This window comes from Syngnathus acus, chromosome 21, assembly GCF_901709675.1.
Source record: "Syngnathus acus chromosome 21, fSynAcu1.2, whole genome shotgun sequence".
NCBI lineage: Eukaryota > Metazoa > Chordata > Actinopteri > Syngnathiformes > Syngnathidae > Syngnathus > Syngnathus acus.
The window spans coordinates 1,972,735-1,989,768 of record NC_051105.1 but is presented as its reverse complement, the minus strand read 5'-3'; the positions used below and the strand labels follow the sequence as shown (position 1 = coordinate 1,989,768).

Sequence of the window (17,034 nt, the reverse complement as noted above, 5' to 3'; positions counted from 1 at the left end):
CGAGGGAATCACACGGACACTTTATTAGGGAAATATCATGGTCAAAGCTTAACTGAAAGTGAAAAGTGCCACACCCGCCCTCACCCCCACCTCCTGATTGGCTGTTTGATTTGTGACGTCACTTGGACACTCCATTAGGTACGCCGCCATTTTCAGGTGTACCTAATAATAGGCCACTTTATTAGGAAAAAATCATGGTCAAAGCTTAATTTGAAGGGGAAAACTGCCACACCCGCTCTCAACCCCACTTCCTGATTGGCTGGTTTCTTTGTGACGTCACTTATGGACACTCCATTAGGTACACAAATACGGACTGAATCCCATATTTGGCCTGGAATTTATAGTTTTGTGAAAGGTATACACGAATGAAAAGACCAGACGATTATTATTACAATACTTTTATGTAAACTTTCAAATGTGGTCAACACACAGTGAGGGGGGCAAGCGTCTCTTAGCAAAGCTGTTCCTTATTCTTTATTTGAATTTAAGCACAAAGGTTCACTGCTGCACCTGCTGGGGTATAAAAACATTTCAGCTTCGGTGTGTCATGATGTTCCTCAAACAGAACAACAAATGTAAAAGGCTTGCAGGCAGACGCCGCATGCGCATGGTCGCACGCACGCGCGCGCGCTCACTCACTCACTCACTCACTCACTCACTCACTCACTCACTCACTCACTCACTCACTCACTCACACAGACAGTACTGAGGACTGACAGAACCACGCACAACCTCTCTCTCTTGGTAAAACTTGAAGGCAGACTGCATTGACTACTTTTGTACAGTAGGTGGCGGTATTCACCAAAGAGACTATAATAGCGTATGCGGTAGAATCCTGTATTAACGCAATTAGCAAATAATGAGCTTTGAGGTAAAAAAGCAAACTAGACAGCGTATTCAAGTTCTTGTGTTGTGTTTGTCAGTGTTAAACAAGAGTTAAGGTTTTAAATTAGGATTAGGGTTTCAAATTAGCAAAGGTGGCCAATTGGCAAAATTTTGCTGGTCCGTCATTGTCAATGAAACTGGTGGCCATTCCTTCAGTGACGGAAGGATTTATCAGTCCGTCAGTGACAGACGCCCATTTTGCGGACCTACACTTATAGTCTTCATTGTTTTCCTCAGCATTTTGCCTTTGTCAATTAGCCATCTCTGCACATATATTTGTGTGCGTGTGTATATGAGGGGGTTCATGTACATGCCTTGCCTGAGTGCATATGACCATTCATTCTCTCAACATAATGGTCCTTCAACAAGTTCAAAAACTTCACCCTGGGGGGAAAAATCATATTAAAAATCTTTGTCACCTTCCAATAACATTGTATCGGTATGGGTGCGTGTGTGTCACCAGGCGCTTTCCCTAGCTTTTGTGTGGCTTGCCAGTCTGCCTGTCTGTCTGCACTGCAGTCCAGCGGGTCGCTGTGGTGAGCGTCCTTCCCACGTACCCATAGTTCATTGCGGGCGTGGCCCGGCCGGCGTGAATCAGCATGGCGTGCACGCATTCAGCCATGGCGGCTACTTGACGCATAGCAGGCCGCCCACGTTGGCCACAAAGTCGTCGAGGCTTTTGAGGAAGGCCATCTTCTGTTTGCGCTCCATGGCCGGCGGCGTGCTGCTGGCCGTCAGCGTGTTGAAAGCGGCCACCAGGCGGCCGTAGATGACTGCGTCGCGCTGTGATGACAGCAGCGACTCCACCAAATCGGAGTACTCTGCCTGGAGCGTGACATCACAACAAGCTCTTGTTACATGCCAATGTACGACACAACATCATTTGTTGACCAATGTGATTTGATTGTATCACAATACTATTATCATCATATTATCATCAGTAACCCAAATCTTCTTGAGCAAAAGGTTTGATAATACAATAGATACAACATAAGGTTCGTATCGCGCTATTACGATAACTGGGCATCTTTATTCATCTCAAGTCGACTTTGAATCCGTGTCATCTGACCTGGTGCAGACAGACTAGCGTGTAAAGCGCTTCTCCGGCCGCCACCGTCATCTCTGTGTTGTGTTTCTGCAGCACCAACATGTCAAAGACCAGCTGCAACATAGACCGAACGTTAACAAACTGCAAATGAACATGGTGCGTGTGTGTCTGTGTGCGTGCCTTGAGGAAGTGTCGAGTGGCCATGAAAAGCGGCGTGTCCTTCTCCTGGTTTTTGGCGCACTGCTCGGCCAATGGCGACAAAGCTTCCAAACACAGCTGACTGATCTCGGAACCCATACTGAACACTTGTGTTAAGGCTGTACGCTTGGAGAAATAAACAGCACAGCGCACAAACATTGCTACTTTGACCAACTGTCTTGACACAAATCCACATCATGGGTCACTTTGTCCTCGCACGAGGAGGATACGAGGTCATCCCGAGCTCCAGCGAGAACATGAGGCTCTTGAAGAGCTCCTCGGGTAGCTGCGGGATCTTCTCTGGGAAGATCTCGCAGATGAAGGTGATGAGCTTGTAATACTGGTTGCACAAAGAAGGAAACTGCGGAACACCATCAAGCAAAGACGTCGGTCAGTTTTCTTTCCACGGCACCTCCCGTAAAAATCGGATCTAACCTTGAGAAGGTCTTGTGACATGAGAGGGAGAACGATGTTGACACCGTACAGAACCACGTCTGCGGCAGACACCGGACGACTGGATGCCGGCGTGCCCTGGTCTTGGCTACGGAACACCTCGTCTGCAAGATAGAGGCAGGGTAGAAATGCAACCAATTTCAACGTTTGACCCTCAAAAAACATTTTTCTTTGGAAACAGCGCATCTTTTTAAAAAAAAAAAAAAAGAAAATATTGCAGAAAAATTTCAAAATGAATAAAAAATGGCACACTTCCTGTTTGGTTCAGCATATGGTTACAAAAGCCAAGAATGTGCACCGCACCCGTGTCACTGAAGTCGATGAACTCTTTGGACAGCAGGTTGGTAAGCAGCTCCATGATGAGAAGCAGGTCTTGGTACTGGTCCTCCTCGGCGGCCGAGTCGCTTCGCTTCCTGCTCTGGTTGTTCTTGGAGTAAACTTGCAGCAGCGTCAGGCACGCCTCGTACAGCTTCATCGACTTATTCTGCACGCACGCACGCACGCCATTCTGGCTTACTTCTTTCTACATTTCTGTTGTGCAAGGGCGGCGGTTAGCAACCTCGCCCAGGTAGCAGATCTGCTTGTGAGCCACCTCCACAAAGACCTCAATGATCAGGTTGATGGTCTCCGGCGTGTTGCTGTACACCTGAGACCAACACGCGTGTGATAAATGACACAGACCAAACATCCGCCTTTTGCGTGTCACCGTCCTGACCTCCATGAGTCCGATGCAGCTGGACAGAAAGTCCATGAGGAAGGAGAAGAGCGAGGCCACGTTGTCGATCTGCGTGGCCTCTGCGATGCCGCACAGGGCCTCCAGCGTGGCCACAATCTCCTGCTTGACCGCCGCCTCCTGACTGATCTGGGCAAAGTTCTCCTGGTTGATGAGGTTGAGGAAGCGCTGCTGTAGCGGGTGCAGCACCTGAAAGCAAGCCCAAGCAGAGGCAATGAGAAAATCATTTTTATAAATCTAGAAATCCATTTATAAAAAGATATGTTGCAGGCGCATTACCTCTGCCCAGTACTGCTGCTTGGTGTCCGAGTCCATTTGGGCGAAGCCCCCCAGCACCAGAGCCTTCATGAGGCTTCTCTGCACCGAGCTGGACAGCAAGTGCAGCGGCGGGCTGCGGCCGGCGAACTGCTTGGCCAGGTTCCACCAGCTCTCGCACTGCACCACCATGTTGGCCCTGCTCCGACGGGACGAGGGAGTCGTTACGACACCGTCTTCAGAGCTGGCCGGGCCTGAGCGGGCCTCACCTCTCCCGCCGCTCCACCAGCGTCACCAACAGTTCCACCGTGTCGTTGGCCAGCTCGGCCTCTGAGCTCCACACCGACAGGTTGGTGATGACTTTCTCCAGCAGGTAGCCCACGATCCACTGAGCGCCCTCCGTGTCCGAGCCGAAGGCCGTGCTGAAGGAGACGCTGACCTGAGGGGAACAGGTGGAGGGACAAAACAAAGTTAGTCCAGTGCAAAATAATTTCATGAGTACAGGCAACAATTACACACAGGTGCATCACCTGTTGGTAGAGCTTCTCGTCCACGAGCAGGTAGGTCTTGGCCCAGCGCCTCAGGAACCAAACGATGTCTTTGCCCATCTGAGGACTCAACAGCTGCGTCAAACTGGCTCTGCAGGCCCTGGATTCCACCTCGGACGTCCTGAGCACGGCCGACAGCAGCCTCACAAGCGCAAAAACATTTGTAAAGTCTACCGTACGTACGGGTAAAGAAGATAAGAGAAGACCCCGGCGGGAGTACCTGATGACCGGGTCGGTGCGATCGAAGCCTGGGATGGACGAGGCTCTTTCTCCCGGCGAGCCCAGGATCTGCAGCGTGGTGTTCATGTCCACTTCTGTCGAGCGCTTGACCGAGAACTCCATTACCTCGGAGGGGATCAGCGGTGTCTCGCCCTGGGGGTCGTCCGCCAGGAGGTAGCCTGGACGCCGCACACAAGGCATTCAAAAACAAGGACAGCGCTGTAGCATTCAAAGCTAAGCTATCGTTAGGATGTGCGTTTATTTCTGCAGCGCAACCTAAGCTTGTGTCAAGGTTTTCGCTGACCTGAGACCAGGATGAGCCAGTGGATGTCCTCGTAGAGGTCGTCCAGTACTTTGCGGTCCACTGACGTCAGGTCCGATGAGGACATCAAGTGCTGCTGAGTCCTTTGGAGCTGACCGTGGAGCCGAGTCACGCGGTCCTCCAGGAGGCTGCCGGCAACAACGCAACAAACATCACACTCAAACCGGAGGTGTGTTTTCAGGCAAGCAGCATTAAAAAAAAATTGGATCTTGTAGACTTGCCGCTCATTGGTGCGTCCCATAAAAAAATCGCTTTGAGTATATTTCATAACATCTCGGTATGTCATTTCTCTACTGTCCCAAAGCTCGAGTGTGTTTACCTGGTGAGGAGGGGGATGCAGTGGTCCGAAGCCACTCGGCCCAGCGTGCCAATGCTGGACAGCTGATCCGAGAACAGCTCTCTGTCGTCTTCTTGGAGCTCGTTGATCTCCTCCTCCTCGTGGGACGACACGCCGTTCACCGACTGAGAAGGCAAAGGGGGGGGGGGGGGGGCAGTCAGAACGGGAGTTCATCTAGCTATTCAAGCCATTCCGAATCTGACCAGGTTGCGGGTGCCGTCGGGCGCGGCCAGGTGACACTGGATGTAGGCGTTGAAGACCTGCACGGCGGGCTGGATGAAGCAGCCGCGAGGGAAATGCTCCTCGTCCTGCACTAGCGTCAGCCACGACTCCAGCAATCTGTCATAGGCCTCCATGTACACCATGTCGTCCTTGTCCAGCTAGAAGGACACAAATGCTGGTCTTGAATGTCTTCTTAGGTCTACTCATGACAGACATTGTTGAGGGAAACGGGCAGCAGCGACTCACCACTTCCTCCAGGGCGGCGCTGCGCCCGAAGGAGCAGGTGAGCAGCGTGAGGCAGTTGATGAAGGATGTGAAGAGGTCGCTGGGCAGCGCCGTCAACACGCTCCTGGGGAACATGGTGATCAGGTTGAAAATGATGTTGGAGATGCCCACCGCCTCAGAGTCCTCGATTTCGATGCTGGAAGAAAACACAAAAATCGTTTATTCATTCATTGCATTGTTTCCTAAAGCCATTTTCCTGATGCAATTATGTCAACATATCTTGATATTTCTGTGGCAGCTAACTTCCCTTTTTTACGCTGACCGTTAATCAATCTTAATGGTCCGTGTAAAAAAAAAAAGCACTTAGCACTTCGAAGTGCTGTTTTTAGCCACCCGCCGCTACACAATACTAAGCTTTGTCCTCGTCACCTTGCCTAAAAGGCAACATGGAAATACGCCAGGCCGCCTTAAAATGGCCGATTAAAACTATAAATACGCTGTGAGTCAACACAATGTTGTGGATTGGCGTGCGATCCCTCGATTTGAAGCGTCGCCGCGAGGGGAAACTGCGTGAAACTGGGACCGCCGCGCAGCTGTGGAAAATTGCCGCAGGTCGCGTCATCCCCGCGCTCGAGTCTGAGGAGCAGTTTGCGTGGACATTTGGGGCTCACGTGGAAAGCTGACCTCGGTTTGGCCTCAGCATGCGTAGTGGAAAGCACAATTTGTTTGAAAAATCTGAGCTAAAGTATATTAAAAATAAAAGCGCAAAAATACAAAAAATGCGACGAGCTAAATCAAGACGCTACTTTTCATGGGTCCTCTTCTTTTTTTGTACTTCATAAAAAACAGCAGCCGTGTGAAACACGACAAATTCTGTGAAGCGCAATAAACTCAAAAAGTAGCTTCCAACAATTTCGATTTCCCTGCTCCATTAAAAGCGACATTCCGGGTCACACGTAGTGTGGAAAACACATACAGGCCAAAGTGTGAGCAAAAATGCTCATTCAGCGCCCATTGGCCGTCCAGCTACGCTACGCGTGGTTTTCCAATGAGGCAATTGGAAAGGAAGAAAAAAAAAAAGCTCCAAGAATAGGTGATTACAGACGGCCACGCGACAGAGCAATTTTTATTTATTTTTTTTAAAAAGCTGCATCCTTTCAATACGACCCAACACTCCAGATGATTTCTAGTTTGACATGCACTGACCCGTTGATCATGCTGAGCAGGCCCTCCACCAGGTGGGCCAGGTAGGAGATCTGGGCGCTCTCGTCCCGGAAGACGGGTCCGTGCATGGAGGCCAGCTGGGCCAGACACTGCAGGGAGTCCTGGGCCATGTCCGAGTCCTCGCGGATCTTCCTGTGGACCTGGAAAAAAATAGGATTTCACCAAGGATAAGGCTCACATTTTTTAAATCAAATATGGCAACATAGGTTGAAAAATGTGAAGGTTTTGATCGCTGTCCAAAGTGAGTGGGTTTCCAGTCCGAGGGTTACTAGTCTACAAGCATTCGATTTCAAATGTAGAACTCTCAAGCACAAATGGGAAACAAATTTCCTGCCTCATCCTCAGATGACTGTAAGTGAATAACACACGAACACACACACACAAGATTGGAGATGGAACACACATCCATTATCTAATAACAGTAGCAACATGCCCATCATTTCAGCCATGACACATAGTGCAGCATGCTTTAAATGAGAAAAATCATATTTGTAGTGATTTATCTTTTTACCACGAAGAATAAATTTCATTTTTTTGTGCACGATTGCTATTTTGTACTTTTGACATGAACACCCGACAACAATAGCAACGTGTGTTCATCATTTCAGTAGTTGCGGCATGCTTTACACTGCATTTTCAATTGGTTTCGCTCGCTTTGCGACATTGCCATTTCAGTCTAATTCGACAAATGGGCGACAATTCTTAGAAGAAAATGAATCTGGCAAATGCAATTTGTATTCATTCAAAACAGGCAGCATGGATTGAAATGCAAAGAGGTGAATGTCGCTTTAAGGGTTACGAGTGGTCAAAATGTGAGTTTTCCGTGCAAGCGCATGCTCAAGCACAAGTGTAAAACTTCCTGCCTACCCTTAGATGACATGAGGTGCTTAACTGCTCTGTCTCTCTTCCTCTCCCTCAACCAGACACAAGCACGGGCAGGTCTTTAAAGCCTCAATCAAACTCAAGAGTGGAAAAACATCCCGATGAGCTCTCGGTCATGACCACCTCGGCAACATGTGTTTCCATTGACACCACGCAACGCACATCTGGACCTCCGCCGCCTCCCCAGCCTTAATGTTCATTCTGCCGGCGCATGGCTCCAACTTCCCTCCCGTCTTCCCTTTACGGCTAAGATGCTAACGCGGCGTAGCAGCTGTGGCGCCGCTACACTCCCGCCGCTGCTGCTGCTGCTGCTGCTGCTTCCACGATGTGAAGTCATCGGCTGGAGAGAGGCAGGAGGGAGGGAAGGAGGCAGGAGGGAGGGAGGGAGGGAGGGAGGGTACAAGGCAGCTGCGCTAGCAAATGATGTGTGCCATACCGCTCATGTCTGACTATTGTTAGCGTGTATACGTGTGTGTGCGCACGCGTGTGTGTGTGAGGGAGAGAAGGGGTGAGAGAGAGCCCGAGATACCTCACAATGGTATTAATGCACACTAATTAATCAATGAACAGCAAAGCCCCGGAAGGGTTGTTTGTGTCATTGTCAAGGTAACTAATTCTGTGCTAATGCTGCGTTCGCTGACTGTAGGAAATTCCCTCTTGATCTTGAGGCGATGATTTATTTACTACACAGGCCTCAATGTAAAAATGTTTCACCGTGATTAGCAGTCATACGAGGCCAAGTGTGAAAAGCCAACTTAGTGATCTCCGTAGACAAAAATGTCCAAAGATCAAAGTTGTAAAATGCAATTCGAAACAAAATGGCAGCCTCACTGATCATTTGTGGGCATGTCTTCTTAAGACTTTTCCACGGGTCCACCCGTAATAAACACTACGACCAATTTTCATGTTGCTAAGTAGGACTGGCCTCGAGGAAGAATGATTAAAAAAAGATTCCATTTTGGGGTGGCGAGTGTTTAATATAAACAACATTTGATAGCACAAAAGAAGAGGGCGGCTTTTACGACGGGGGATAACAAAAGGGAGGCTGGTAGTAAAGGAGGAGAGAGTGGAGATGAGGATGCTATTTATAGAAGGAGACAAAGCCTGGCTGGTGTGCGTTCCCCCCTGAGGCTCATCTTTCCCATCGTTTGTCTGGCATCAACACATCGCCTATTGTCTTTCCATCGCAACACATGCTGAGTGACACACTCTTGTTTGACCTTGGAAGATGTGTTGCTACGCCAAAGAGGGGCATTTCTGAAATGTACTGGGGGGGGGGGGGGGGGGTCTGCATTAGGGAAGAGGCCTGATTAATTGATCTTCCGGGCAATCTCACTCAGCAGGCCCCGCGGCCAGTTTCACTTGGCAACGTGAAATTTGTTCGACATGCGCACAAGTGACTCTTTGGAAAAAACAGCCTGGTTTCAGTAAACAAAAGGGAATTTGGTGTTTATATTTATCAGGAGTAGACCCACAAAAAAATTCAAGACGCCAAGCATTTTTGGAGCCGTTTGGTCCAATACCCGGGAATCTTTTTAAATGAAACTTCAAAGATTGCATCCAAATTTGAGACATGTGACAATCTTGGAAATGAATCAAGATTGAATACTGGCGACATACGCTATCTTTTGCGTGTTCTGCCATGGGAGACGTCAACCGTAACGATAAATTGATAATTGATTGTCAACTGTGCACACAGACATCCATCCTTCCGTTTTCTGGAGTGAAACTACGTAACCTCAAGAAACGCAAACACTGCCCCAAGTCACATGGTTTTTAATAAGTCAAAGAGGGGCTCAGAATGTATTCTGGGAAATTACACCGCATTCTCCGGTGCGGTTTAAGGATTTTCTTCTGGCCAAACTCCTCATCGGCCCCCTCCTAAGACCCTCAAGCCGGGAAAATTCATTTGATTTCCTGCGAGCACTGCCACATTTATAACCGAGCGCTGCAAGAATATGGAGACTGCGGAGTAGGGTTGTGGGGAAGCCTCAGACATCCCAGTGGCATGTCTAGTGTGTTTCACCCCCCCCCCCCCCCACACACACACACACACACACACACACACACACACACACACACACACACAAACACACACCTGCTGCCTGTATGTATGCAAGAGACAACAGCAGAGTCCATTAAATTAAAGAAAGGCACAACATGGAGACGCTGCACACGCCAAAGTTGACAGTCTCCCAGGGGCCGACATGACCCCCCCCCCCCCCACACACCCCTCCCCCCCAAACCAAACACACACAGTTGGACAGCTGAGGGCATCTACAACAACAAACATTGGAGCTACTAGAAATACCAGAGCCGCAGACGAGGCGGAAACCTGACACAGGTTGCAAGCATTCTGGACATTCAATATTTTGGGTTGATTAGCAGCATAGCTTGTTAGCTGGCTCATTTTCGGGTCTGGCCACGCATAGATGCCGTCTTAAAAAACATAAATTGAGTGAAGGCACGGTATCCAAGGAAACAGAAAGCAGCGAGTAATGATGTAGGTCCCAAAAAGCAAACAAGGTGCCACAGCCCGTTTAGGCAGCAAACTGGTCAGAATCAATCCACCCAAACTAATAATCAAATCAACCCCACTGCTTCAGTTTCCATTTAGGTAGGAAACAAGTTGGGTCTGAATGGATGCGGGTGCCCCCGTGATTTTTTTTATAAAAAAAAGCTTAATACCACTATGGGGCAACAACCCACTTTTGGATTTCACCCTGTTTATGCAGCAAACAAGATGGGGTAGCTTTTGATGATGGTACTAGAAAAGCATCCAAAAGCTTCTCCAATTATACATACAGTGACAGCTGGCACCAAAATTTCAAACCTGGGTCAAAACCTTTGCAAAAACTTGTCATTCATGTGCATGAGGACGTGTGTGCGTGCCAAAGTTTTAGTGGTTGGGATGAATAAGAGGAACTGATATACTCACCGTGAAGAAGAGGTCCATGACTCTGGTGTCCAGCAGCGCCTCCCTCCAGGTCTCGGTGGGCTTGAGCATGACGTTCTGCGCCGCCTCGAACATGGCGATGTAGTGGCGCCCCAGTGACCCGCTGCCCGTTAAGGCCAACAGCAGCATAGTGTGGCGTGGACGCTTCCGCTTTCAAGTTCACCCCACCCCTCCTCTGCCTCGTCGGGAGACGAGCCCGGCGCAAATGTGCAGAAAGGCTCAGCCTTCAGACGCATTCAACACCGGGACACGCCCCCACCTCATTCCTCAGCCAATCGGCTCGCACACAGCGTGCGTCTTAACACGCTATCGTGTCTGTGTCCACTTCTTTCTTTTGCTGCAAGCTCGAGCTTCTTAAGCTGCCTTCACACAAGTCAACATTCAAACGTACAGAGCAGATTTTAGAAGATGTATTAAATAAACAGGACCACGATGGCAACCCTTTTGTTGATTTTTCTTAAATATATAAAGAGAATACTTTCAAAATGATACCAAAAAAATGGAAATATTTTGAGGATTTTTGAAGTGGAGATGAAAGTCACAGTTGCTCCAAATAAAAATAAAGTGTCAATCTCCTGTCACTCAAAGTGCCAGGAGGGCTCCCAAGCCATTTTGTCAGCGCTCGTCTATGCTGAGATTCCGCGCGCATCGTTTGACAAACTAGCTAACGGAGGAATGTGTCATCAAAGCCGAGCGGCGGGCGGCAGAGGGCGGCCGGGTCGCCGGCGCATTCCAGCCGCCGCCGCCCACGCCCCGCGCCGCACCGCACGCCGCAATGCATTTTGGGCCTACGAGTTGGCACCTGTCAAACGCAGAGCGCGGCGGTAAAAATAGCCACGGTGGAGGCGGAGGACCTCGCAGTGAACTTTGGCAAGGAGGGACGGAATGAGGGTGATGGAAAGAAGCGCCGTCCAGGAGAAGACGCAAGAATGCTATTCGCTCCGGTCCTATCCCCGGGGAGCTAGCGCGGTGGCAACAGGGGTCCGACGCGGCCTCGGGAGAGCTCGGGAACGATAAGTGCACATTATGCAGTCGGAGCCACGTGTTAAATAAAGTGGGCTCCGCAATTTAGCGGCTTTGGCGGGAGACTTAACGGGCCTGACATCACCTGTCGCTTTGATATACACTTGACCCGCTGCAAATTTGTTTTCATGTGGTTCTTACATTTTTGGGGGAAATTCCACAGTTGGGGGGAAAAAAATACTATTTTTAAAAATAACCCATGTACTATGTGTGGCGATACAAACACATTCCTTGCGCTTGTGTGTGTGTGTGCTGGAAGGATAAGCATCACTTTAAACAAAACAACCGCATACTTCCCCCTTCTTGACAAACAACACACAAAACGGACCGTGTGTGCGTGCGTACGTGCCGACGTGTGTCACGCGCATGTTTGCCAGATGACGAATGTGTGCGTGAGAGGAGTGACGAGGACATGTGGCGGCGCTTTGCTGGCTTTTTAAAAGGCATCACCTGCTGCCGTTTCAAGCCCGCTGGCTCCTAATAGCTGCGGTGCCGCCTCGCTTTCTACACACGTACGCACACAACTAAATGCGGGTCAACGAGTGAAGAGGGCTAAAGACACACACGCCGTTAACATGTTACGAGCGCCTTCGCACATAAACACAACTGCATTAACAGTACAGTGAACTTTTCAGCTCAGGTACACACGATTCTACACGTGTGTGTGTGTGTGTGTGTGTCAGTGTGGGATTATTTATAGTCATCGTTTCAATTCCCGATGCAAAGTTGGGGCAATTTGTGAAAGCAGCGATTGAATTATCGCACAACGGGTGTGTGCATGTGAACTATTTATCTCCAAGTTTTTTTCTTCTCCAGTCATTGTGTTTATTTCTACTGCGCAAGGTGGCGGTTATCATGAAAAAGTGCCAAAAGGAGCGATTGCGTTCATACAAAAAGCTTTCTTTCGAGGCAGTTTTCCAAGCTCGTAGTCGTGTAACCACGGTGACCGAGAGAGGCCCAAACAAACAAGAGCTAACATTTAGCAAGGCGCTAACGGCTCTGAGACACTCTATCCGCGTTGAATATGAAAAGGAGCTAAACACAGAGCAGCTGGACTTCTTCATTGTGTCCTCATTGCCTCTGCAAATAGCCAACAAACAGATTAGCCGGCTAATCTCCAGGCGGCCTTGCTGCTGTGCGCGCGTGTGCAGCTAACGGATTAGCAAGCTTCTACTGTATCCTCTATTCATTACGCTTGATCCTGGCGGCCGCCTCGCGGCGCTATGCTAAGGCGCGTGTTGGGGTTTAAGGGACGCATCCCTCCCTAAATCCCGCCATGTGGAATAACAGTCCGGCACCCGTCTCCCGTTGTCGTTGGCTGCCCTAAAGCTTTGTCTCCAATCATACAGCTGTCAGCGGGGGACGAAGGACAATGTCTTGACAGGAGCGATAGAATTACCGTATTAACGAGCGCTCGACAATTTCGGATGTGGGGGAACAAAATGGTGACGGCGGATTCGAGTTTGTTTGTTCTGTTTATCTCGATTGTAGAAGATGGCATTTATTAGCGTCTATTGAATGGCCGCAAAAATGAGGCAAAACTCTTCTTTTGTTATTTCATTAGAGTTTCATTTGGAATTTTAAGTTGTATTGCCTTTGTTTGGGCTAAAGGAGATGAAGCTTCTCCACTGATGACCCCTCAAACCCCCAAGGGTAAGAGTTGCTCCTTGTGAGGCCCGATTGGTGGGTGTGGGGGGTCCCAGCTCAACACTCAAGGGGCTTCACTACCTGGTAAGTCGACGAGTTCTAAAGTGGGAGCGTCACGCTTTCAGACCCAAACAAGCGCGCATTCCTGTCTGCTACAAAGCAGATGGTAGGCCGACCGAGAGCAAACATGGAGACCGCGCGGCGGAGGGACGGCGCGACGGCTCCATCGGTCTACCATCTGACCGCCGCCTTATTAGAAGCCCGCTTACTGGCGAGTGACACGGTGTGGCGCAGACGCTCGAGAGGACACGCGACACCCCCCTCGAGCCTGAGTGATGCCGCTTCAGAGAGCGTGGACGGACATGCCGCCCGCTTGAAGAACCCTAATGCGCGTACTTAAGTGAGCATGCTGCAATAAAGTGCAGTGACTAAGATTGGGCACCCATACGAGGTGGTGGCGTTTTTTTTTTTTTTCACTTTGTGGATTATTGAGTAACCATAATCTCTTTCAACTGTTGCCTAAAAAAACATAACTGCGGATGCAAACACACATGCGGATGACTTTCAAAGTTTGTCTTTAAGAAGACACACACAAATGCGCGCCGCGCATACCGAGGGGAGTCTGGAAAAAGGGGGGCAGGGTCTAAGGAATGATGTGCGCACACAAACACACACACACACGCACACGAGTGGACACTTCTTTGAAAGTGATCCAGATCCCCTCAGATGCCAGGCTGGTTAGGAATTAGGATTTGTGCTCTCAACATGAGGCCAGCTGCACAGACAACACATGTGCATGCTGGAGATGCACCGCAAAGTCACCCGCATGCGTTCATTGCTGGCCAGCGCACATAGAGAAATAGAATGTAAGCAGTTTTCCCTTCTTGAGTAGATGGTTTGGAAAATATAGTTTTTCTTTTTCTTAAATAGACAATGAATGTGTACTTAATTGTTCTTATTTTTTTAGATCATTCTTTAAAAATAATATTGGTAAGTTATTTTTGTTATTTATATAAAAAAAATGCATATTTTCTGTTCATAGTTTGGTATAAATAATAAAAATGTTAACATTTTAATTCAATTAAATCCAAACCATCAATCATTATTAAATGATTCATTTTAATTTTTTTTGCAGCATAGGTTTTGGTGGAAAAACAGCTTTAATTATCCTAACTTGATTTTGCTGTAATTTCTTAAATTAATGTATCTATTAAATTATTTTTAATTCAATAATATTTTTATAAATTCATGTATTTCATTATATTTTTGCCAGTAATGTGTTTTTTACATTATCACACCAATTACATTTTTTTGGGGGGATTTTTGTTTCCTGTATGGCTTTGTGCCCCTCAGTATGGACATGACACAAGTCCCCTCCGAACACTGCCTTAATCGACTACTCTGGCCTAACTGATGACCTTTAAAGTGCGTGATGTGAAGGAAAGGATATGATTGGGCGGCAAGAAGTTCCAGCTGAGCACCTGATTGGCCAAGGCCAGGTAGCGTTGGAAGACGCACGACATCTGCGCGCTGAGGTTCTCGCGCCGGCTGAACTCCTGCAGGACCTCCATGGTCATGGCAAAGATCTGCCGAAGGCCGTCCTCCTAAAACGTATATATATACATATATGTTTATATTAATAAATAAAATTGTTATTTCTTACCTGTACTGTATTGGACTGCTATAAAGCATTTCTTTCCGGTGCCATTTTTTTCAAATTTTAAATGAGGGCGATGCACGCACCTGAAAGAGGCGCTTGCAGCTTCCATGGAACTCCATGCTCAGCCCGATGCTGCTGGTCTTGCTGGAGCTGGAGAACTCGCTGAGCAGCGCCGTTAGGATGGAGCACGCCAACGTTTGCTGCAAAGCACAGGCACACGCTAATGTGCTGCCACCTGCTGGCCGCCAACTTGGCTGCACTGTGCATCTTTACCACGCTGGGGTTCCCGCTGCCGATGAGCTGTCCGACCTCCAGGAAGATACTTTTGCAGCTCACAGTCTTGTCGAGGGTGCCACGCTTGACGATGACGGCCACGGCCAGCAGAATCTGCTCGCGCACGTACTTCTGCAAGCTAAAATAGACACACACACACTTTTAGTTCCACCGCCACTTGGCAACTTCATTCCCAGTGTGTCCTTACTTGGGTCTGTGTAGCACGTATGTGAGCAGGAAGGCTCGGAGGGACTCGATGCTGCTCTTCTCCAGGAGGATCCATTCTCTCACCACCGCCTCCATGATGGCCGTGGCAGCTTGAAACAGCACGTAATCCACTTTGCTGCTCTCTGAAACATAAACGGCACACTCACTAGGACTGCTTCTCATCACACACTCAAAAATGCCCGAGATGGTACTATGGTAACATGTGCGAGCACTCACCTAAGATGTGTTTACAAATGGCAAAGGGCGACTTTGACTTCCTGAAGGAGAGGAAGACGTGCTCGGCGTGCTGCCGCTGCTCTGTGCTCACCATGGAAGGCGGTGCCTGAAAAACACATGGAAGATGATTACTGTCTTAAATGACGAGAAAATAAATCATAAGATTATTGCGACATGAAAATAAAACTATAATAATGAGGGAATGGGGAAAAAATAGGGAAAGGGGAGGAGGAAAAGCACTGAGACTTGATTCCAGCAAAAATTACAACTATCAAATCTAAAATATGATTAATAAATACACCAGCCCAAAGTTACGATAATACTAGAAATCTTAATATGTAAATTAGGATTTCATAATAATTTAAGTTTTTTTTGCTTAGAAATGAGACTGCATTCACCAATGTTTACATTATTTGTACAACTTAATCTCTTAATTCTCATGCAACTAAGACATTTTCAAACAACAACTCGTAGAGTTACAAATAAAAGCCAACAAATAAAGTATTCTCATAAGATTGATTGCTACGTGGGTAGTTTGGGGTGACATACTGATTTAGCTCAGTGTTGCTACACAGTTATGTTAGGGACGGGGTCTACACTACTGGCTCTGGGGCCTCTACAATGCTAAGTTGGAGAGCTACTAGATAGTGATGACTAATTGGGGAAGATTCTGGCTTCGGGTTAGCTTTAAGATGCTCCATGGAAGACTGGAAAGCTGAGCGGTTAAGCTAGGGGAGCTCCTGAAAACTCTGGGGGGTTGCTACACGCGCATCCCACCAATTAAGTGACTTTACACGGCTTGGGTGGCGACTTCATTATTTGGTCTGAGAGTGGACCAAGCTGCTTTTGGCAACTTGGACACTTACACAGTACAGACACACCAAAAAGTGGCAGTTTCTAGAGTAGCATAAGGGTTTAAAGGTGGCCAAATGCCGAATATTGAGGCCAACATTTTCGGGATGGGAAGAGAGAAGAAGCAGCTTGGCCACGCATCGTTGCCGTTCCCGCTCAGGTCCAAAGTCTCGCCATGAAAAAGCGGCAAAGGCGAACCCTACAGACACTCGCCTCGCCTCAGCGCGTTCGTCTTAACGTAGCATCTTATCGGCAGCCAGAAAGGCTTGTCATGTCTTACCATTAAAACTTTGGCAGCGCTTTCCAGCTGGGTGATGACTTCTGCCGCACCGAGCGCCGCCATCATGGATGCCGGGCCCTCGAAGATGACGCACCCGCGCGAGGCATTGTGGGTAACCATACACCTCAAAATAACTTCCAGTAACACAACAATTCCCGAAACTATCCTTTAGAAACAACTATTACTTTTTAAAAACTCATAAAACTGCAACTATTCTCTCTACCAAACCGCCACTTATTGACAAACAACTGTCAAGTAAATATACAGTATACACTTCTTTATAATTTTTAGGTTATGTATGAATCATAATCATTTAGTTGTACGTCTATTACGTGAATATGAATCATC

The 17,034-nt window shown here is 48.2% G+C and overlaps 1 protein-coding gene across 1 annotated transcript; it reads right to left on the bottom strand.

Moving 5' to 3' along the window:
• Nucleotides 1-382: 382 nt before the first annotated feature.
• xpo4 (exportin 4) lies at nucleotides 383-16,765 on the bottom strand. Its single transcript, XM_037239527.1, has 24 exons — nucleotides 16,687-16,765; nucleotides 15,555-15,660; nucleotides 15,319-15,460; nucleotides 15,111-15,249; nucleotides 14,921-15,037; nucleotides 14,628-14,781; nucleotides 10,490-10,602; nucleotides 6,652-6,809; nucleotides 5,467-5,641; nucleotides 5,202-5,378; nucleotides 4,981-5,123; nucleotides 4,644-4,789; nucleotides 4,341-4,518; nucleotides 4,103-4,262; nucleotides 3,842-4,011; nucleotides 3,597-3,771; nucleotides 3,300-3,506; nucleotides 3,144-3,230; nucleotides 2,888-3,068; nucleotides 2,567-2,688; nucleotides 2,362-2,492; nucleotides 2,114-2,231; nucleotides 1,955-2,047; nucleotides 383-1,710 (listed from the first exon to the last, which is right to left on the bottom strand). Exons 1-24 carry the CDS (start codon nucleotides 16,750-16,752, stop codon nucleotides 1,513-1,515), a joined length of 3,456 nt encoding a protein of 1,151 aa, XP_037095422.1. The 5' UTR covers nucleotides 16,753-16,765; the 3' UTR covers nucleotides 383-1,512.
• Between the last annotated feature and the right edge of the window lie 269 nt (nucleotides 16,766-17,034).